General features: G+C 39.8%; 1 protein-coding gene and 1 long non-coding RNA gene across 3 annotated transcripts in view; one reads left to right on the plus strand and one right to left on the minus strand.

The window, feature by feature from the left end:
• Positions 1–22240, plus strand: part of HS2ST1 (heparan sulfate 2-O-sulfotransferase 1) — a 140051-nt gene that overhangs the window by 86739 nt on the left and 31072 nt on the right. The window contains exons 1-2 of one of the 2 annotated variants that reach the window (XM_078392204.1): positions 8308–9081; positions 10006–10244. In XM_078392204.1, the coding sequence (XP_078248330.1) occupies positions 8970–9081; positions 10006–10244 (351 nt within the window). In that variant the 5' untranslated portion in view covers positions 8308–8969. Of the gene's footprint in view, positions 1–8307; positions 9082–10005; positions 10245–22240 lie in introns of those variants that run through there. The other variant, XM_020794578.3, reaches the window with a different exon arrangement.
• LOC140706678 (uncharacterized) lies at positions 1434–5202 on the minus strand. Its single transcript, XR_013544506.1, has 3 exons — positions 5120–5202; positions 3628–3675; positions 1434–1514 (listed from the first exon to the last, which is right to left on the minus strand). It is a non-coding gene; the product is annotated as an uncharacterized LOC140706678 (long non-coding RNA).

The raw sequence follows: 22240 nt of genomic DNA on the forward strand, positions 1-22240 counted from the left end.
CTATTTAATTTTTAAATGTAACATTCCAAGCTTTGAAAAGAATGTGGAGCTCTCTGGCCTTTGGCACAGTTGTTCAGTAATTGTTTAGAGCAAGTGCCTGATCTTGAAAGCTGTGGTATAAAATGATGGAGTAATTTGAAGAAACATCATTGTCTTAGAACTACAGGGCTGGAAGAGACAGTATGGATCATAGAGTCAAAGAGGCACAGTGAGGAACTAAACTCCCAAATCCCTGGCTCTGCATAATGGCCTCATGCAAATTTGGCTGTTGAAGAGTATGCGGGTAGTAGTCTTTTCATCTAATTGTATAGATTCATGCTAGTATGATGACATTAATCTGCCAGTCAGCACCTCAGTGTGCCAGCTAATACAAATATAACTGTAATAATTAATTGAAAGCACTTTAGAAATGTTCCTGAAAGTGAATTTTTTTGTTTATTCATCCTGTTAATTTAATAAATTTTACCAGTACATAAATACAATTTACCAATAATATTCTCCAGTAAATATATTTGGTACCCAAATATATTGAAATCCTTAGCACTTATATAGCCAATCCTTTGACCTTTTAAAGAAATTACCAGTATTTGCTGACAATAATTTATTTAGAAGAGAGAAGAACAAAGAATATAACAGAAACCATTCAGGTACTTATACAATTTAACTTGCATCTCAAAACACAACAAAACAAACATTGAGGGAATGAAATGGAGTCCATTGAATCAGTCATTCACTTCGACTCTCCTCTCAATGGCTGCTACTACACAGCCCATAAGCCTGCTGTAAACTGCTGTTGTGTGAACAAGCATAGAGTATTTGGCTATAGTTGAGTGCAGCACTGTCTTTTCTAATTGGTTCATTTAATTCTCTCCCCCATGAGGTAGAATCCATGGCTGGACCGCCACTGGCAGAACAGTGCCATTCAGCAGAAGTAGGAAGAGACAGTCTCCTGGTTTCACTGCACTCCAAAAGCCAACTCTGGAGGGGTGCAAAACCTTCTAGAATAGGTTTTGGACTATCTTTGAGGACTATTCTATGAAATCTCTTAAAATTTCAGGTTTAAAAAGCAACAGCAGACTACAGGGGGCTGAGCTCTTATACAGTGGTGCCCCGCTAGACGCTTACCCCGCATGACGTCGAAATCGCTTGACGATGACATTTTTGCAATCTTATTGCAATCGCAAAATGATGGTTCCAATGGGGAAAATCCACTTTACGTTGATTGGGAGCCTGTTTTTTCCAGCTCTGCAAAATGGCATCCCTCCCTTCTCAAAATGGCTGCTTTCCGGTTCTGCAAAATGGCTTCCCTCCACAAAATGGCTTCCCATTTTAACAGCTGATTGGCGGTTCTCTATCGGCAATCTTCGCTGGACAATGAGGTATTTCCCCCATTGGAACGCATTGACCAGTTTTCAGTGCTTTTCAGTGGGTTTTTTTTTTTCCTGCTTGATGATTTCGCTTAACAGCGATTTTGCTGGAACGCATTATCGTTGCCGAGCAGGGCACCACTGTACCTAGAAAGCTGAAATGCAGTTTTATGCAGAAGCAAAAGAGAGACGAACTAAGCTTTTTAATCTTTAAGGTTACAGTTTAATTCTCTGCTTAATCATATGTCTCTCTCTCTCTCTCTCTCCCTCCCTCCCCCTCTCTCTCTCTCTCTCAGAGAGAGAGAGGGGCCTTTTTTTTTCCTAATAGCATCCTGGCTCAACTCATAGATCTGACTTAAAATTAGAGATAAAATAGTACAAAATAATATAGTTGTTCTTTATCTCTGTTATCATAGAAATCAGCTAGACATTCATAATAAATAGCTAAGAAAGATGACCTATTTGCCATTGCAGAATGCACAACTCATATTAGCACTCTATGGAGAATAACTTACTTCTTTCTCCATAAGAAAAGTTATATATTAGTTGGAACTGAAATAGGGCTTCATGTTGCATATTATTTGAGCATGCTCTAGGAAGAACTGATGTAGCACTCAAGTGCTGTATTTAAAAATGTCCGAAGTGTTTATATTAGGACTGCCTAAACTATTTACTGATTAAACAGCGTTACCCAGTGTGATGTAGTGGATTGGGTGATGGGCAAAGACTCTGGAGATCTGGGTTCAGATTTCTGCTTGGCAGTGGAAACTCACTAGAGGGGTACTACTGATAAAAAGAATCTCCCTAAATACCTTAAATAACCCACTCCTTAATTATTTACCTTGGACCCTAGTAGGGTCACTATCAGTTGGATGCAACTTGACTTTGTGTAGCACACACAAATAATTGTAATGTACTTTCTTTTTTTGATGGTCATTTAGGTGCCTCTCAGTGTTTTTATAGTATATAAAGACTCATCATTTGTAGTTTTGTTCCATTACCTTTGTTTTTGTTTTGTTTTTGCTGAAGTAGACTAATATAGCTGCCTCTCTGAAAACTAGAGCCCTGTGAGAGAGATCATACATACTAAGAGAGTATGACCAATTGAAGGTCGCCCAGCAAATTTCATAAACAACTGGGGATTTAAACCACATTTTTTAAAGTTCTAGTCAAGTATTCTAAGCACTGCACCACACTGACTCTTCAGAACTAAAGTTGTTGATTCACTTTTGACACTTCAGTGTTAAAAATCTCGGGGGTGGGACACAGCTCAATGAGAGGGCATATGATTTATACACAGATTCTGGTCTCAACATCTGCAGATCTGAAACTGTAGAGAGTCAGTGCAAATCTTTGTAAACAAACAGAACTATATTAACCAATGTTCTCCTTGGTCTAAGGCAATATACAATGTTCTTATAGTGCAACATCAACTCCATTTAAATTTTAAGAGGTTTTCAAGCTTTATGTTAATCAACATGTCTTGTAATCCAGTCTGTACTGACAGCCTTATTTGAAGTTAAAAGGATGATGGGGGGAGAGAGAGAGGGAATAGATTCTGCTTTTGTGGTCATGTTCAAATTGGAGAAATTAAGCAGAGGACTTTCACATTCTTGTAGTTTGGGCCATTGGCCAGTGACTTTGCAGTGATATGTTCCAAAATTACTTATTAGAGGTTCACAAGTGTGCCCCTTTGATACAGATGGCATTTTAAAGCAATTACTGATAGGAGAGGGCTGCCCAAACAAAAGATAATAACTTTTAAATACTGTAGGATCTTAAATTGGATCCATGTTTTCAGAGTGGTAGTAGACTGTATAGGCTTGCTCTGTGCCAAATTTGGAGAAGAATGGACAAGTTCTAATTTTTGTTTTTTTTAAATGGCATATGGCAACCATTTCTTTACAGCAGGCAGTGATTTTCAAATGCCTAACATACTTCCCAGTGAAGATGTCCAGCTTTAAAATTTCATCCCTTCTTACAAAACTGGACAGATATAACCACAGATGTCTGGGTTCTAAACATCATTCGCTCAGGATACCAGCTGGAACTAATAGAATATCCTCCTTTGGGACAGGTAAAACATACAGTCTTCAGCCCTGTCCTAAAAGAGGAAATTTGCACCCTGTTACTGAAATGTGCCATCCAAAAGGTACCCAGAAGGGACATAAAAAGTGAGTTGTATTCTCGCTACTTTGCAGTTCCAAAGAAAGACAGGGGAATCAAACCAATTTTACATCTAAGGGAGCCAAACACCTACCTTCATGCAAAACGCTTCAGGATGGTCACCCTAGACTCCATTATCCACCTGTGGAGAAAAACGGACTGGTTTGTGGTAGTGGATCTCAAAGATCAAAAAAGACCTGATATACATTTGCAATGGAGCCTACTCAAACATATTGAGAGTTACTACAGTGTCAATGCACAGTGCGTCTTAGCTTTGCAAAGATAGAGTACTTCCTCTTTCTTTCCCTGGTATAAATATAGTACCTAGGAGGTCACTGCATAGAATGGGTAATCTCCATGCATTTCCTGCAGTACCCATAGTCTCAGTGGTATTCATATTCCTTGTGCTCCAATACTTCCCACGTGTAACCAAGATGATTTAGGTTTAAAAAAGGTCAGGAAAGGAGGGAGGGAGGGAACAATAGGGAAAAGAGGAAAGAAAGAAGGTAATCACTGGGGCACACAGACCCCTCAGATAAAGGTTTGTGGTTTTAAGCACAAAAAAGAGAGAACAGAGAGAGAGAGAAGACAATGGGGGGGGAGAGACTTTTGAGTCTAAAACACATTTTAAACCCACACATGTTAAACCAACACCTTTTAAACCAAAAGAGAGGTCACAGTACACAAACCCTAGGAACCACAGAATACAAAAAAAAAAAAAAATGCCATTCCAGCAAATAGACCCCTCAAATAAAGGTTTGTGCTTTTAAGCACAAAAAGAGAGGATAGAGAAAAAAGACAATTGGGGGAGAGACTTTGGACTCTAAAACACACTTTAAACCCACACATGTTAAACCCACACATTTTAAACCAACACCCTTTAGACCAAACACCTTTTAAAACAAAAGAGAGATCACAGTACACAAACCCTAGGAGCCACAGAATAATAATTAAAAAAAAACATTCTAGCAGGGACTAAAAATGCTACAACTACACACTGCAAGATGCATCAGAGCACAGAAACATAACCCCCCCCATCCCAAACCTATGCTGCGAAAACCCTGTACATTCAATAGTCACCTAGAACAGGCAGTGTCTCTGTTTTGAAAAAGGCAAAAAGCAGAATTTTTTTAAAAAACTAAAATGCCAAAAAAAAAATACAGTACAGTACCAGGCAGTCCAAAGTCTCTCTCCAAACCCACACTCTCTAACTGCTGGGGCAGAAGAGCTACAGAGAAGCAGCCTCTTCGCTGACCAACGGTTGACTGAAAGCAGTTAAAATTCCCCACCTTCCCTGCCTTTTTTTTCTGTTAGTAACTCAAAGCGCCAGCTGCAAGTTGAAGCAAAATTTTGCAGCCGGAGATGGTCGTAACTTGAATTGGTAGTAAATCGGGACACTTGTAAGTCGAGGCACCACTGTACCTCCAGAGATGGTGAGCACTCCAGTGCTAGAAGCATTCAAGAGAAAATTACACAACAATATATCAGATATACTTTGATATGGATTCCCATATTGAGCAGGGGATTAGACTCAATGGCCTTATAGGCATCTTCCAACTCCATTATTCTATGATTCTAAGTATTACCATTAAAAAAGCTGTTAGTATCCACATGCTCTTCTCATTGCCTTGCATCCTCTTTCTTTAAAACATGGTTTGAGCCACAAATTATATGTTATAAGAATTGCAAATTGTTTGCGTTGACTAGAAAGGAAGCAATGTTTTGTAGAAATCACAGAACTTTGTAACTGAGCAGTGTACTTGTTAATATATCCATGTCATTAAGTACCGGTGTCAATTAATCATTTACTTCTTTAACATGCTTGTTTCTAAATTTAACCAGTGTTTAAAAAATACATTTCGTGCTGTTGAAGCAGAAGACCATACTCTGTCTCATCTACTCAGATATTCTTTATCATCTCACCTGTTTACCCACATGTTGCAGTTTTTTGGGGGGGGCCTTTTAAGCTCAGCCTCCATATCTGCCTCTCTCCCTGGACTCTTACTGTTGCTCTGGTTTGCTCAACTCTGCCAATATGAAAAAGATCCCAAAGCCCACTGCAGTGGGATTGCACTTCCACTAGGATCAACTGATAACAGTAATTGGGAAGAATTCCTGGGATTTTGTTTATTAATGCATTTTATTTTTACTTCTAAGCTGCCTTAGAAAGATTTATGTCTTGAAAGGCAGACTGAAATATAGTAAATGTCACTGTGTCTTATGCTATTCCTAAAACAAGGACGTTTTCTGACAGATATATCAAGGCATTTCCTATTTCAAACTATATTTCTAGGGCTGAAATCATCTCAAAAAGCAGTTTGAAAAGTGATTCCTCTTTAAAAGTTGTGGAGAAAGGGAAAGTTTCTGTTAACAGATTTTATAGTACAGCCCTGATTTTAAAAGAAAACTATGTGATTCTGAACACAGAATCAGTGCTGTTCCTTGCCATTGGAATGAAAACTGGGAAGGATTTTCATTAGCGATGGGGATGACTCACCATTTTAGCAAATCAACCTGCATCATGAGTTGTCAAAAGTTGATGACTCACGAAGCACGAAATTGCCCCCATGAAGCGACGAATACCAAAATTGTCAATTCATGGGGGGTTATTTTAAAAAAACACCCTGCCCTGCCCCCCGCTGCCACTGCCATCCCCTGCTGCCGCCACCACCACCACTGCTGCAACCCCCTCACCTTCCTGCCAGGCTGCCCTTTGCAAAGATGGCAGCTGCAGCTTCCCTACTCTAAATGAAGCCACAGCCACCATCTTTGCAAAAGGCAGCCAGTTTCCCTTTTTACATGCTGTGGCTGCGGAGGCCTGATGGTGGCCTCAGCAGCAGCAACAACAATTATGATAAAGAGGTGAGGGTGGGGGCTAAGGTAGGGAGAGGAAGGGGGTTGGGTGTAGGCTGTGGGGGTGGGGGGCTGCCTATTGGCCTGCCAATCAGCTGATCAGGAGCTGGTAGGCAAAATGTTTTTTTAATTACGAAGGACGAATAAAATGGGGAAATATTCATCAAGCCATATTCATCAGGACTTAGAATTTTATGAATATGGATTGACGAATATTTAACAAATCAGCTATTTTTGTTGGAAAAAACTATCCATTTTTATATTTATCCCCATCTCTAATTTTCATATATTGTCTTTGGAGCAGATTCCAAGGACTCCTCTTTAAATTAATAAGCTGTTTCATCAATCCGTTCTGTAATACAGAAAGACATTAGTACCTCCCCCAATCCCTTGGCATGGCAGGCTAGTTTCTTCAGTTTAACCTGAAAGAGCCAGTAGTGATGAGAGGTGCTTGGACTCCAGCTGGTTGGTTGACAGCAGTTGCCACAGTTGGCCATGCAAATAGTTACACATAACCCTAGGCTTTAACCTGCAACACTAAATTCTCAGATACGTCAGTTTGATTAAATGCATGACTAGACTTTTGGTAGTTAAATTCAGCCACAGACAGATAATTTTCAAAAGCAATTTCATGTACATCTGGTTTGCATAGGGAAATATTGAAGCTGTCTTTGGTTGTTAGCTAGTTCATTAACACCAGCCTTTCCCTCTGTTCTACAATCTTGTTAGGAAACACCAAAAAAACCTACACATAGCTGTGCCCTTTTAATGAAATACAGCCATACTCAGGAGGATAGTAATAGAGTTTTAAAACTATATATTCAAAAATGAATCCATGAAAATGTGATGGCTCTTCACTGAGAAACATATATTTTCTAAAAGCTTAGATGGCTGAAAGAACAGACATATTCAGTAAAGCTACATCTGTCAGTGGCTACTTAGCCATGACTGCTAAATTGAGCCTGTATATTCTGCTGTGACAGCCAGCTACTGTGGACAAGGAAATGGCTATGACATCGCCATCATACTTTGCTTGCTACTTTCCAGAGGCCTTAGGTCGGTCACTGTCAGAGTGTAAGATACACTTGGTTATTTAACAGCTTATGTTTGCTACAAAAAATGAGTTCTTGTTAATTGTTTTAAAAATTGAATGAGTTGAAAAGGACAGGAATAATGCATAAAAAATGTTTGGCGGTGGGGGGACAACAGTATCACATTAGCAGATATCTAATTCTCAGCTGGCCTGATGTGTAAAATCTTGATTAAAATATGCTGTACTTTTCAGGAAACAAAAAGACCTGCTTATGTATTTCTCAGAATAAGGCTAAAAGCCATCAAGCCCAGTGTTTGTTTCGTAACTTTTGTACAAGATGCTGGAGCTGAACTATAGAGTGTGTGCTGTACTTTTTCCAGTATTGTATTATATATTGGTTACAATATTTTGGCTGACATAAAAAGGTCCTAGTAATCTAAATATGCTTTGTCTGTAGTTCTGATAAATCCTGTAATGAAGAAGGCTAGTGCAAAATTATAAAGTCTGTCTAATAAATATGCTCTTGGAGAACATATGTATATGAAATTGTGTAGGTAACTCTGAATTAGGATATATCAACTTGCCTGATCTAGCTGTTTGTTTCTGCTTCTTCATGTATTGAGATTTAACCAAAAGGAATGTGTTAATACTGAGAAACTGTACAGTATTTTGAATGAAGCATGCGTGAGTATTGAAACAGTGTAATTGAAGGCTGTTCTGACATTCTTGATGTTTCTTCAGAGGCTTTTGGATGCAAGGATTTGAGAATCTAACATCATTCAGTGGCACTCAGTCAACATCTAGATAGAATGAATTTATGCACATTCTTGACAGGTGTGCCAGTTAGCTAATTAAATCATTTACATATAATGCAGCACAGGGAACAAGCAAATGCAGAAGGAAGGGTAAAACAAAGAAAGACAGCTGGTAGTAATAAAGGTATGGCTCTAAAAATATAATTTAATTCCAGTTTAGAGAACTCATTCATTTGTGAAGGAAGACATTTTTGTTAGCTTCCTTTGTGTCCTCAGGATTTCCAGTGTAGAATATTTAACTCAAATGATCATTTGGTTGTGTTTGTTCACTTATCCATGTTTCTTTTCCTTATTTTTAAAAAATGTCTTTATTATTTAGACTTCTGTGCTAAACGTAGACTTGTTGCTAATTTTGGAGCGGCAACCTTTTCTCTGTCACAGGCCAGAGATAATAATCAGGAGCTACATACCAGCAGTAGACAGGGATAGGACCAAAGGTGCATGGGGCTCCATCTTCTCTTTCTGCCCCCTCTTTCCATCCCCCCATCCTTTTTCTCCGCCAAGCCTGTGCCCAGTGGAGGAACAAAAAGCTCTTCCAAGAAATCCAACCTGATCACTTGTAGACAGCTCTCCCTGTCTCACTCACATTTTCATCTTGGGTCCTTTTTTAAGGACAAAGGTGGGGTAAAAAATATTTTAAATAAATAAATCTTCCCCTCCCCCTTCTAAATTAGACAAATTAGAGACCTTTGGGTAGTGTGAGCGGCATATAAGTTAAATAAAATAAATAAATAAATGCCAGTGGTTGTAAATCCTTACCCTAGTATCTTAAGAATTCCTCCTTTTGTATTGCAGAGTAACAAAACAATCACAAAAATCAAAGAAATAAACAGTTATAAATCTAAAAGTAAGTTTATACTCTTTAACTTGTTTGATAAATAATTGGGAGCTAGTTGGAGAGGTTGTGGTGTCAAAAGCAGTAGGATGATGTGTAATAAAAGGATGGAAACTGGAATGCATGCATCTGTTGTAAACGTGTCGTCAAGCAGCAGCAAGTAGTGGTGGTAGGGAAAGGCAGTCTACTTTGGGGCCAGCCAGGTATTATAAAGGCAACATACACAAAAGGTACATTTAAGGTAGCTATGTATTACTATTGAGGTACTTATTTGGAAAGCTACTGTAGGCATATGCAGTACTGTAGTGTAATGTCCCAGTTACTATGGTGTTCAGATCAAGGTTTGCAACTGATTCTCTTACGTCTTTCCCTTTGGTTTGTTAAATTTTGGTATTCAAGACTGGCACTTTGCACCTTTAGTGATGAAGCTGTGTCTACGTCTATTCTTATCAAACTTGCAATTAATATCTAATTGGATTTTATAGAGCCATTCATTGAAAGATCATACACAAGGGAGTGGGCTTAATTAAAATAAGCACAACATCCATTTTATCTGAATTTCAGTTCCTCTTCGCAATTAATTGACGTAACCATGAATGGTCAGTGGCTAATGTTCTGTAAAAATTAATATTATGCGCAGTATCATTTTATCTCTGTATCATTGCAAGCTGCTAAATATTTAATGGCAAAAAATTTTTGCTTGGCTATTGAGAAATTTTATTTTGTGAAAACTCTTTTAAAATACCAGCTTTTTCCTTATCCTTATTAACCCTGAATGGAAACTTTAGTTTTTAAGTTTCTAGACATCATGTCTTAACTACACATTTAAGGAAGATTCTATTTTGATCAAATAAGATTCAATTTTGATTAAATAAATACTTAAATTAAAATGTGTTCAGTTGATAAAACACCTTGTACATTTGTTTATTTCTACAGAAAGGGCTATAGCAAAACACGAAGTCCGAGAAATTGAACAGCGTCACACAGTAGATGGGTCTAGATCAGATGTCATCCTGGATGAAGATGAAAATGTGGTGATCATTTATAACCGAGTACCTAAAACTGCAAGCACATCCTTTACAAACATTGCCTATGACCTTTGTGCACGGAACAAGTATCATGTTCTTCATATCAACACAACCAAAAATAATCCTGTTATGTCTCTGCAAGATCAGGTAGGTTAAGACAAATCTATTTAGTGGATAAAATCTTGAAAGGCTTGTTTTGTTATGCCAGAGTATTAAAGTATTATGGGAGGAAACATCTGAGACTGGACAAAGAACAAAATATAACTTCTGATAAAAAATTTTGATAACCTAGTAGAGCAAGAGGTTTTCACTCCAGACCTGTATTAGATCAGTCTATTCACTGAGTTCCAGCCTGGTCTCTCATAAAAGTGTATAACATATGTATAATATTTGGCTAACTTTTTAAGGTATTTGTTGCATGGTGATCTCGGAGTGATCTAGGTTTCCAGAGATAAAGCCATATTGTGGCACCTTTAAATTTTATTTGGCATGAACATTCATAGATTACTATCCCCTTTTTCTGCTGGGATAATAACAGTTTTGGATGCTCTAACACTGGGTATCAGTGAAATGGGGCTTTACATCAGAAAATGATTGTTCTTTACCACTAACGATTGGTAAAGTTTCTTTCCTGCCTCTGGCATTTGAGGCAAGCCTCCACCCCTCTTCCTGTTTGTTTTCCTCCCGTTGTTTTGTTGACAGCTCTCTCTTCTTCCACCTTTTTTCTGAAGAGGAGCTGAGGCAGGAGGTGAGCTGTGTTTGGGAGGACATTTTATTTGGTGAGGTATTTTCTTCTAGAGTGACCTTTGTTCTCTCTGACTGCATGGTCTGAGGGAGCGGGGTTTTAGCTTTAAATGAGTGCAAGCAGTAGCTCTAAGCCCTTTTCCTGAAGAGCAAGCTGAGGCAGGAGGTGAGCTGTGTTTGGGGTAGGGTATTTTCTGCTAGGCCGACCTTTGTTCTCCCTGACCGCATGGTCTGAGGGGGTGGGGGTTTGGTTTTAAATGTAGACTGGCAGAAGCTCTAAGTTTGAGCCCTTTTCTTGAAGAGGAAATTTTCTGATTCTATTTTTTACTCTAATCTGGTAAATAGGAAAGCCAAATAGCATTGCATACACCTGGGGGGCAGGAAAGTTTTAGGGGTAGGATCAGACTTCTTCCCTTTATTTAGTTCACTGATTAATTAGTCGAGATGCAGAGTGCAGTATCTGTTGCACTTGTAACACCTGTGGCATGTTTGTTTTCTTTCCACTGAGGTGCCTGGGTAGAAATGCTCTAAGTGTTAGTTGGTGGTCCTCTTGCAAGACAAGGTCCGGCAGCTGGAGGCCTGTGTTCTAATCTCCTCACTATTAGGGAGCAGGCTGGGTAGGTGGAAGGCAGCCCATCTAGGAGAAGAAAAACTCCAATTTCAGTCTTTCACTGCAGGGAGGCAGTTCCTGTCGTTCTGGCAACTCCTGCAACCTCACTGGAACCAGTTTATTGGCTCATGTCTTTCCATTGGACTATTTCAGCAATGTGCAGAGGGGGGATTTGCTGCTTGGGTAACTGCCTATCCTCCATATTATTTTACCCAGGCTTTGTGCTCTGGAGAGGACAATCCAGCTTTCCATACAGCATCGAAACAACATGGCTAGTAGCAGTTACCGGTTATAAGTCTTTGCTCTATTGGCATACAGCATGACGCCAGAGGCTACTTCCAATGGTGGGAGAGGTCTTGTACCTCACCAGGTAGCTACTGCCCACCTTAAGCTTGGCAGTCCCCAGCCACTGCTATCTCGCCACAGTCTGTTAACCTCATGGGGTGTGTGGGGTTTAGGGTGAAAGCCGACAAGCAGATCGATAACCCTGCACCATGCAGCAATCATAAGAAAGTTGGGCACCTAGAATGTTTGGACAATGACCCCTGGCTTTTCTGATGACCTGCAGGAAATAGACGATGTGCACAAGACAGCTGTCATCGACATGGAACTGAGTAGACTGCAGATGGACATTGTTGCACTGCAAAAGACAAGATTGTCAGATATGGGATCTATCAAAGAAAAAAACTTCTCATTCTTCTGACAGTGAATACCATTGAATGAGAGCAGGGAACATGGTATTGGCTTTGCCATCAGAAATACTCTGCTGAGATCCATTGTTCCACCTACTGTGGGGAGTGAAAGAATCCTGTCTCTGCAGCTCCACTCATCAGTGGAACCGGTCACCCTCATTAGTGCATATGCACCAACACTGTCATCCACAAGAGAAGGCAAAGACAAATTCTACGATGATCTGGCAACTACTATCAAAAAAATCCCCGAGAGAACCACTGTTCATTCTCGGAGACTTTAATTCTAGAATTGGTGCTGATCACAATTCTTGGCCCACTTGTCTAGGCCGTTTTGACATTGGGAAGATGAACAAAAATGGCCAACGCTTGCTGGAGTTTTGCTGTTATTATGGTCTTTGTGTCAGCAACACATTCTTTAATACGAAGCCTCAACACAGAGTTTCCTGGAGACATCCAAGATCCAAGAATTGGCATCAGCTTGATTTGATCCTCACTAGACGTTCTAGCCTTCCTAGTATTGCGATCACACACAGTTACCAGAGTGCTGATTGCGATACTAATCATTCCCTGGTGTGTAGTAGAGTAAAACTGCAAACAAACAGATTGTATCACACAAAAAAAGGAAGGAAGACCACATATTGACATCAGCAAGACTCGCGATCAAAGAAAAGTGGAGGGATTTGCCCAAGCATTTGAGGAAACCCTTCCAGGCCCAGCTGATGCAAATGCACCTGAACGATGGGAACATTTCAAGAACGCTGTTTATAACACCGTGTTGTCCACATTTGGCAAGAAGACCAACAAGACAGCAGACTGGTTCGAAGCCCATTTGGAGTAGTTGATGCCAGCCATCGAGGATAAGAGGAGAGCTCTAGCAGCATACAAAGCCTGTCCTAGTGAGTACAATTTGCAGGCTCTTCGACTTGTTGTTCCAACGATTATTGGCTTCAGCTCTGCTCTCAGATACAGATAGCAGTGGACACAGGTAACATCAGGGGAATGTATGATGGTATCAAGCAGGCTTTACGTCCAGTTCAGAAGAAATCTGCTCCCTTGAAGTCTGCTACAGGCATGATCATCCAAGACCAAGCACAGCAGATGGAATGCTGGGTGCAGCACTACTCTGAGCTGTATTCCAGAGAGAATGCAGTAACTAAACAGGCACTAAATAACACTGAGTGCCTGTCTTTGAAAAGTTGGACAGCGAACCAACTTTATCAGAAATAAAAGCGGCCTTGGATTTCCTCGCCTCCGTCAAGGCACCTGAGAAGGATAACATCCCTGCTGAAGTGCTGTAAAGAGATCATCACCACTGAGCTGTAAGAAATCTTTTGTCTTTGCTGGAGGGAAGGTGGAGTACCACAGGACATGAAGGATGCAATCATCGTCACATTGTATAAGAAAAAAGGAGACAGGGCAACTGCAATAACTACCGTGGCATCTCTCCTTTCAGCATTGTAGGGAAGCTGCTTGCCCCTGTTGTGCTGAAGAGACTCCAGGTGCTTGCAGACAGAGTCTATCCAGAATCACAGTGTGGATTTTGAGCTAATAGATCCACCACTGGCATGGTATTTTCCCTCAGTTGCAGGTGAAATGTAGGGAACACCAGTCACTCTTTGTGGCCTCCATAGATTTCACAAAGGCCTTTGATTTGGTCAGCAGGGACAGGCTTTTTAAAATACTTCCCAAGATTGGATGTCTACCTCGACTCCGTCACATCATCATGTCCTTTCATGAGGAAATGAAGGCCACTGCAGTTTTTGATAGCTCAACATCAGATCCCTTTGACATCCAAAGCAGAGTGAAAACAGGGCTGTCTCCTCGCGCTGACTCTGGGATCTTTTTTGCTGTCATGCTGAAGCATGCTTTTAGAACTGTCTATCTCCGGACTAGATCAGACGGAAAGCTCTTTAATCTCTCTAGATTGAGAGCAAAGACCTAAATCCAGCTGAAATGCATGCAGGACTTCTTTGCAGATGATGCAGCCATTGTTGCTTACTCTACTGAAGACCTCCAACAACTCATGAATCGCTTTAGCAAGGCCTGCCAATACTTTGGACTAACAATCAGCCTGAAGAAAACACAATGGGCCAGGGTGTGGACTCACCTCCCTCTATTACCATCTACATAAGAATTGGAGGTTGTTAATGACTTTGTATATCTTGGCTCAACGATCTCTGACACTCTCTCCCTAGATGTCGATCTGCATAAACAGATTGGCAAAGCAGCTACCACGTTCTTTTGACTCACAAAGACAGTATGGCTTAATAAGAAGCTTACGGCATATACCAAGATCCAGCTCTACAGAGCCTGTGTCCTGAGCACACTCCTGTACTGTAGTGAGTCCTGGACCCTTTGTGTATGGCAGGAGGGGAAGTTGAACACTTGTCCAGCAGGCCAAACAAAGAGGCAGTCCCGAAACAGCAAAATCAGGGAGCTGGACAGGGGACAGATTGTATTTGTCTTCAGTGTGGAAGGTGTTGTCACTCTCGAATTGGCCTTCTCAGCCACACTAGACGCTGTTCCAAGTCCTCCATACAGAGCACGTTACCATAGTCTCTTGAGATTGAAGGATGCCTAATCTCTTCCTTTGACCATCTTCCAGGCTGTATGCTGGAGAATACTATGTTTTTACAACAATGTATGTTGTTTTATACACTCCTGTATGCTGGAGAATACTGTATTTTTCTGTGTGTAAGACCCTTCAATATATAAAACGACCCCCTAATATTGACTCTTGCTGGAGGTGGAGGAGCAGTTAAAGGCAACTGCTCCTCCACCTCTGTCTTTCCTGTTCCAGTGTGACTGCTTTGCCCCCGCCTCCTGCTGCTTCCGCCACCGGAGGGGTGAATGCAGACATGAGGTGGAGGTGAGCCGTCAGTCCCAGTGAAGGAGGTGATCGGGCGGGCGGGGGAGGCAGCAGGCAAGAGGTGCCTGAGCAGGTACGAATGCTCCTTTGCCTCTGCCTCCTTCCGTGTATAAAACAACCCTCAGTTTTTCCTCTAATTATTTTAGGGAAAAGTGTTGTTTCATACATGGGAAAATATGGTATTTCCCCCTCTTTTTCATTTGACTGTAAGTACAGATGGTTCCTGTAAGTAAAGTAAAGATACAGTAGGACTGCAGTATCTGTGAGGGATCAGTTCAAAGTCTCCCAAGGGATGCAAGAAAAACCACAACTGAATTATTGAATGTTATCCATGGCATGGTCTCTGACTCCCTCTTGTGGCCAGTTCTGGTAAATACACACTGGGCTTTTTTATTTAGTATTTTCAGGCAGCGGGTAAGTGAATCAGTGGATACGGATCCCACAGATGGGGGTTCCTACTGTACCTTTTTATTACTTTAAATGCTTCTAGAATGATTTTTACCATACAAAGTACTAGTTTCGTGTGCATATTAGAGAGGATATTTGGTGAGACTGGGCTGATCCCTCCACATTTCTTTCTTTTTGTCTGCCCTATACTCTGCTAGTTAAATGAATAATCTAATTCCTAGAATCTCTCCCCCCCTTCTTTTCAAAACTCCAAAATACCTTCTGAATAAATATTATTTGGCATAAACTAGATAACCGTTTATCTTTCATCTGTAATCCAAGAGAGTTCATACCAAATAAAATCGGTTATTCTGCTGTTTGTATTTTAAGAAATAATAGCAGATTATTTTCCACAGCCTTTGGCTCCTTATATACTTTGTTTCATTCAGTTCTGTCTCCCTCCACCCTGTTGATCAGGGTGAATGCCTGGGCTTTCTTGAATTCTTCTCTATCCTGTGCGCTTCTTATTTATACTACCTTGTAGTCATATTAGAATTCATTTTACTTCTCCTCTCCCAACATTGTTAATATATGGCCCTTTGCCTTGTTGCGCAGTCAAATCATCTCCAGCCCTGAGTATAGTGGCCTATTCATCTCAGGGATTCTGTTGTCATCTTTCATCTCTTTGCAGAATTCTGCCACCATTTAGTTAGGCAGTCTTAATGTCTCTGTAGAAACGAACACTTTCCTCTTTCCCTTTTTCTTTTTTAACACCTGTGTCAAATTTTCTGGCAGGATCTGTACTGCCTTTATATTATAGCACTTGCCAAAGTGTTAGCATCATGCTAATATTCACTAGTAGTAAAGAACTAGCTGTAAGAAATTGTTTTATCTGTCCTGCTGAACTACTGCTGCTCATAAGGGGCTCTACATAGCCAAGTTCTGCACCCAGGAGAAAATTTCTGCATTAATTTTATTTGCTTAATAAATTTATGTTCCTCACGCTCAGTTCCCAGTCTTTCCAAGGTAACCACGTTGGTGCCCATCAATTATCTGGAGCATAGTTTGCCCACAAACCCTAGTGGGGTAAGGATTATAGATGTGAAGAAACTCAGCTCCTTTAAATAAAAAGCTATACCATCCCCTGCAGTACATCTATGAAGAAATTTGTAATTTATAGCCAATTTTATTCTTTATCTGTAAAACATACTTCTCCCAGGTTTTGCTGAGTCTATATAGAACTGTCTGATTCTTTTTTTCTTTGATCCTTAGAGAATTGCTGAGGTTCCCAGCTGCCTAAAAACCTAAAATCTTTATACCATTCATTTTCTATTTCTCCCTTGCAGTATTTCTTGTTCTCCATCAGAGTACATTTGATCTCTCTTTCAGTTCGGCAGAGTTCATCTGAGCTTAAAATGTAAACAGCTTAAACATACGAGAAGTTCCAAAATAGCTTTTCAGTTATTTTTCTGAAAGTATAGGGAGAAAAATGCTTCTGTAGAAACTTGTTCACATTTGTTTGGCCTTTCTAAATCAAATTCCAGAAATTATCTTCAATTTAGAGTGCTTAATAATTGTTTCACACTTCTGTAGTATGTTTAAAAAGTGATAAATAATGACAAAAGATATTCACAGAGCTAAACATGTCCTATAGTTCAGTACATTGATGACGCTGAATATTCTTTTTTACCCTACTGTTGATCTTTTCCACAAAAGATCTTGTCAATTAAATGCAGCAGTACCAAGTTTGCTCGTTTTATTTTGTTGAAAACATTTCTTAGTCACCTTTCTGCACAGTAGGGCATCCTAAACAATTTACAACACATGAAAATTACTATACAACAACACATTCTTTATAAGTGGATTCAAACATTCTGTAAAAGCCATTAAAACATAATCCAGTCCTAGAGTCCAAAGGCCATTTGTAACAGTTTCAGCTGCCCATCAGAAGCTCAGTGGAGATGGTACCAATCTAACTTTTTTTGCAGGGCATTTCCCTGTCTAGGTACTGCTACAAAGAAGGTGCTGCTTCATGTACCCACCAACATATTTCTTGGGGGGAGGTAGTATTTTGTGTATCCTGGCCCCAAGCCATTTAGGGCTTTATGGCTCCAAACCAGCATCTTGCATCAGGGCAGGCGATTGAATCTCAACTTTTGGAGTCGGAATCTTCTCAGGAATCTCCCTGAAAACATAAGGAGAAGCAGAAGCATACCTCCCCACCTCGATATATGCCTCCATATGGACAATACTATCAGTATCCGTTCTTCCCGGGATACCCTCACTTCAGCATGTAGGGCAGTTTTCCCTACTGTGATCCATATCATATGGAGACTGTCACTCACCCCCAGTTCCCCTGTTTGTTTTTCTTCACACCCAGTTTCCCTTTCGGACATGACATGTACTTTCACCTTTTTTCGCTGCCACCAGAGGTTCTGTTCCTCTCTATACCAAATATGACTATTAGATCAGTGTTGTTCAATATAACAATGTTTATTTATGTGTTTATATGTAAATCATATACAGAAAATCATGGATGGTGTTTTATTATTCATTCAATAAACGTTGCTTTGGATACATTTATGTTTGCTTATGTAGATTCACTTTAATCAAGGTATTTATCTATTCAACTATTTATTTCTTAGCACTTTTAAATCTGTCTAATCTTAACCAAATAAACTTTCAAAGACTTGTCCTATTGTTAAGGGGCAAAGATGAGGTTCTGATATAACATATACGAAGTACCGGCTTTACAATTTAAGATAACACATGCTATTTGATTCACATGTACCTAACATTCATAATCAGTATTTTACACAAGTAATCATACCTTGTACCTGTAATTGAAATATGATTTCTTACTATTTCTTTATTATAATGATATTCTATATGCATTTTGTATCTGTACTTCATATGCATTTTTTCTGTAGTCAATGTATTTTGTATCCTCATTTCATCTCAAAGTATTGGATCTCGCTTGGTACTCCCGCCCCTCCCGTTTGGAGACAAAAACACACTCAGCTTTGTGTGCATTCCCCTTCAAGGTTAACTTAGAATAACAATGTAACTCATTTCACTCAGGATTTCACAGTGCCTTCAGGGCAAAGAGTGTTACTTCTAACACCATACACTAACCCCAGATGGCTCTCGGAGGACAATCCATCATTAACATATTTAAAGATAAGCACACTGAATACACAATGGATCACACAAATACACAACTTATTTGTTACCACCCAATTTCAGTCGGATTCTCCGGCAGGAATAACAGATAAGACCGTGCATCGATCAGTCTATATGTAAACCAATTTATTAAACATATAGCTGGACTTCGTCCCTAAAAGGCAGACCGGGAGCCCCATCATTCATTTGGTAAAGCATTTTATAAGTTTCTTGCACAAAGTACAATAAGCACAGCATCCCCTATTGGTCTCCTGAACCCTAATCTTAAAGTTCATTGGTTAATGGATGCCCGTGATGGGTCATTCTACTAGATGTAAGAAAATATCTAAATTGTATCCCAGGCCCCTCCCTTTGGACCTGTGGGTTAGTGACTGCCAAGTTTGTGAATTTGTGTGACCCATTGTGCAGCTTATCTTTAAATATGTTAATGACGGATTGTCCTCCTGGGGTTAGTGTATGGTGTTAGAAGCTACAATCTTTGCCCTGAATTTTTTGCTGTGAATTCCCAAGTGAAATGAGTGTCTGATGGAGACATAGACTTTGGAACTCCCTCCCACAGGAGGCCAGACTGGCCCCATCTTTGCTGTCCTTCCGCAAGCGGACAAATACCTTTCTCTTCAGACAAGCCTTCCCTCGGTGTGTGATTTTTAGATGAATTGTTACACATTTTTTTGGTACTACTTAGTTTTGTTGCATTTTTTAAATGTGTATACTTATTGATCTTTAGCTGTAATATTGCCTTTAATGATGTAAGACACCTCCTTGCACTCATTGTTTTCAACTTTAAATGCTGCCTTTCAGTGTTGCAAGCTGTGTTGGGTTCTTTTCAAGGAGAAAAGCGGGGTAAAAATATTTTAAATATATAAATATACAAGAGAGGCCTTTCTTGGCATCTTCTCTCGGCTTGTGGAACTCTTTACCTGGGAATCCAGGCTGGCCCCCCTCCATTCTGTACATTCCTCAGCAGGCAAAGACCTTTCTTTTTATGCAGACTTTTAATAAGTACAATGTTGCTATAGAAGGAGTTTTTATTGTGTGAATTACTATCTTATTATATTTTTAATTGTTCTAAAGATGTTTTATCTAGTACAGTATCTATAATCTTTTCAATTATTGATATGTTTATTTGCTTTTATAATATTGTAATTTACAGTATTATGAATTGTTTTTAATGCTCATGTTCTATCATTCTTTGTAAGTTATCTTGGGGCTCGCTTCTGGGAGAGAGACAAGGTGGAAGGATCAGGAATTTTAAGGCAACCCACTTGTTCCTTTTTTATGCCCCTAGTGTTTGCAGTCTCCATACTTGCAGAATCTAACTGTAGTTGGGAGTTTGTGTTTGCTAAGCTCATTGAAACAGGATCTCTGCAGAGCAGAAAACAACAGCTATGATGATCAGGATCTGTGACGTACAAGTGTGTGTGATTTACTTACTGAGATTGCAGCGTCCTGAAGTGATCTAGGTTGTCATATTTGGGTGGGCCATGTGGCTCATTACTGTGCTTAAATCTGCCATGGGACATTATTACAACTATTTTTTTCAACTCTCAAAAATGTTATACACAACATTTCTGTATATTCAGGTTTAAAACACCATTCAAAGTTTCCTTGCCCAATTCTGTGACATTTTGGGTGTAATGTACTAAAGACAGTTGTAATCTGTGGAAAATTTGCAGCATAATTGAGAATAAGAGGCTGGTTGTGCAGTATTTAGGTTTTCTATTTGAAACTAATAAAGCTACCCTCCTGGAGACTGTTATTTGATGTTAGATCACTATGTGTATTGTCTTAGCATTTTAGATGTTGACAGGTAAATAAAATATGCTAATGATTTAATCCCAGCCAAGTGAACCAGCTATTGACTGCTATTGTAACAAAACATACATTTGCTTCTTATTTGCATGACTAGTAAATGTCTGCCTCTTCAGAAAAGGCAGAACTTGCAGCAAAACACTATCAGAGTTGGAATGCCAACCAGCCAGCTGGCCAGTCATGACCCTACTCCAGGATACTATCCCACCTTTTTTTCAACTCTTTTCTGACAGCTAACATTCTGTGTCTACCCGGTATGCTTACTACTACTACTACTACTACTACTACTACTACTACTACTACTACTACTACTACTACTACTACTACTACTACTACTACTACTACTACTACTACTACTACTACTACTACTTCTTCTTCTTCTTCTTCTTCTTCTTCTTCTTCTTCTTGAGTTTACTCACTTAGATTGTTGTGCTTAGCTTCAGGAGTGGGACATCCTCCTGTAAGTCTTAGATTTCTCTGGGCAGGCTGTTTACTCTTTTTCTTCATAGCTGTGTTTTAACTATAGAACATTTACTATCTTAATTTGATAACAATATCAATATCATACATTTAAAGTGCTCTCCATTTTGCACAACCTTGCCTTCACATCAGTAGAGTATCAAGACATCATTATTGGCTGGAGTAAGCGCTTTCACAAAAGTGCACAATACAGCTGATGCCAAATGTGCAACTTCCTTTCTGTTTAATTGTTGAAGTTACCTTGTTAGCAGCAAAAAGAAACAGCAGTTGACCTTTAACATTCCATAGCTGACTTCTTCCCTGTTTCGTTTGTATGTCTTAGAGATATAGCTTAGAAAGCATATATAGATTTATGAATAAGCTCTTTTAACTTTAACTTCTGTGTTACAATAAAGAGATACTTTCTGGTGCATTCTGTTTGTGTGTGTGTGTATGAGTGAATGAGTGAGTGCGAGGGGGGGGGATATCAATACCTCTAATTGCATTGTAGAGTCCTCCAGATAATGGTATCCAGAATCATTGTTTAATAAACAGGGAGCCCTTGACAGCACTGTTTGGTTACATATGTAATGCTATAAGATGGCATCAGGGTTAGACCTTCCTTTTTTGTTGAGACATACTTGTAACATATATACTAATAGATTGATTTATTCAGCCCCTGCCTTTATGTGTAACTCAAATGGTATGTATCATCAGTGAGAAGAGGGCTTGTAGGAATGGCAACATTTGCAGAACAACAGTAACACTTCTGAAAATAGCCCAGTGAGGAGAGAGCATGCTTAGTGCACTTAGAATGCCAGAATGTACTGTATTTTTCCATGTATAAGATGCCTCCCACCCCCCACTTTTCCAACCCACAATTAAGAAATCTAAGTGGGTCTTAGCAAGTGGAGGGAGAAAGCAGGGATCAAAGCACTTTGATTTCTGCTTTCCCCCTCCACTTTCTTGCCAAGAAAGTCCCTGCTTTCCCACTCCACTTTCTTCGCAAGCAAGTGGAGAGGGAAGGCAGGGATCAAAGCACTTTGATTCCTGCTTTCCCCCTCCACTTTCTTGCGATGAAAGTGTTTTCCCCTCCACTTTTTTTGCAAGTGAGCGGAGGGGGAAAGCAGGAATCAAAGCACTTTTATGATTCCTGCTTTCCCCCTACACTTTATTTATAACCCATTTAGATTCTTGTAATATGCTTTATGTGGGGCTGTCTTTGGAAAGTGTTCAGAAACTTCCCCTAAATCATTTAGAGGGACCATGTGGTTCCCCTGTTACCAAAGCTGTAACCGTTCACTGGTCCTTTCTGGAGAGGGGAAGCACTTTCTTTGCAACAAAGTGAAGGGGGAAAGCAGGAATCAAAGCACTTTGATCCCTTCCC

Source organism: Pogona vitticeps, chromosome 4 (genome assembly GCF_051106095.1).
Source record: "Pogona vitticeps strain Pit_001003342236 chromosome 4, PviZW2.1, whole genome shotgun sequence".
Lineage (NCBI taxonomy): Eukaryota > Metazoa > Chordata > Lepidosauria > Squamata > Agamidae > Pogona > Pogona vitticeps.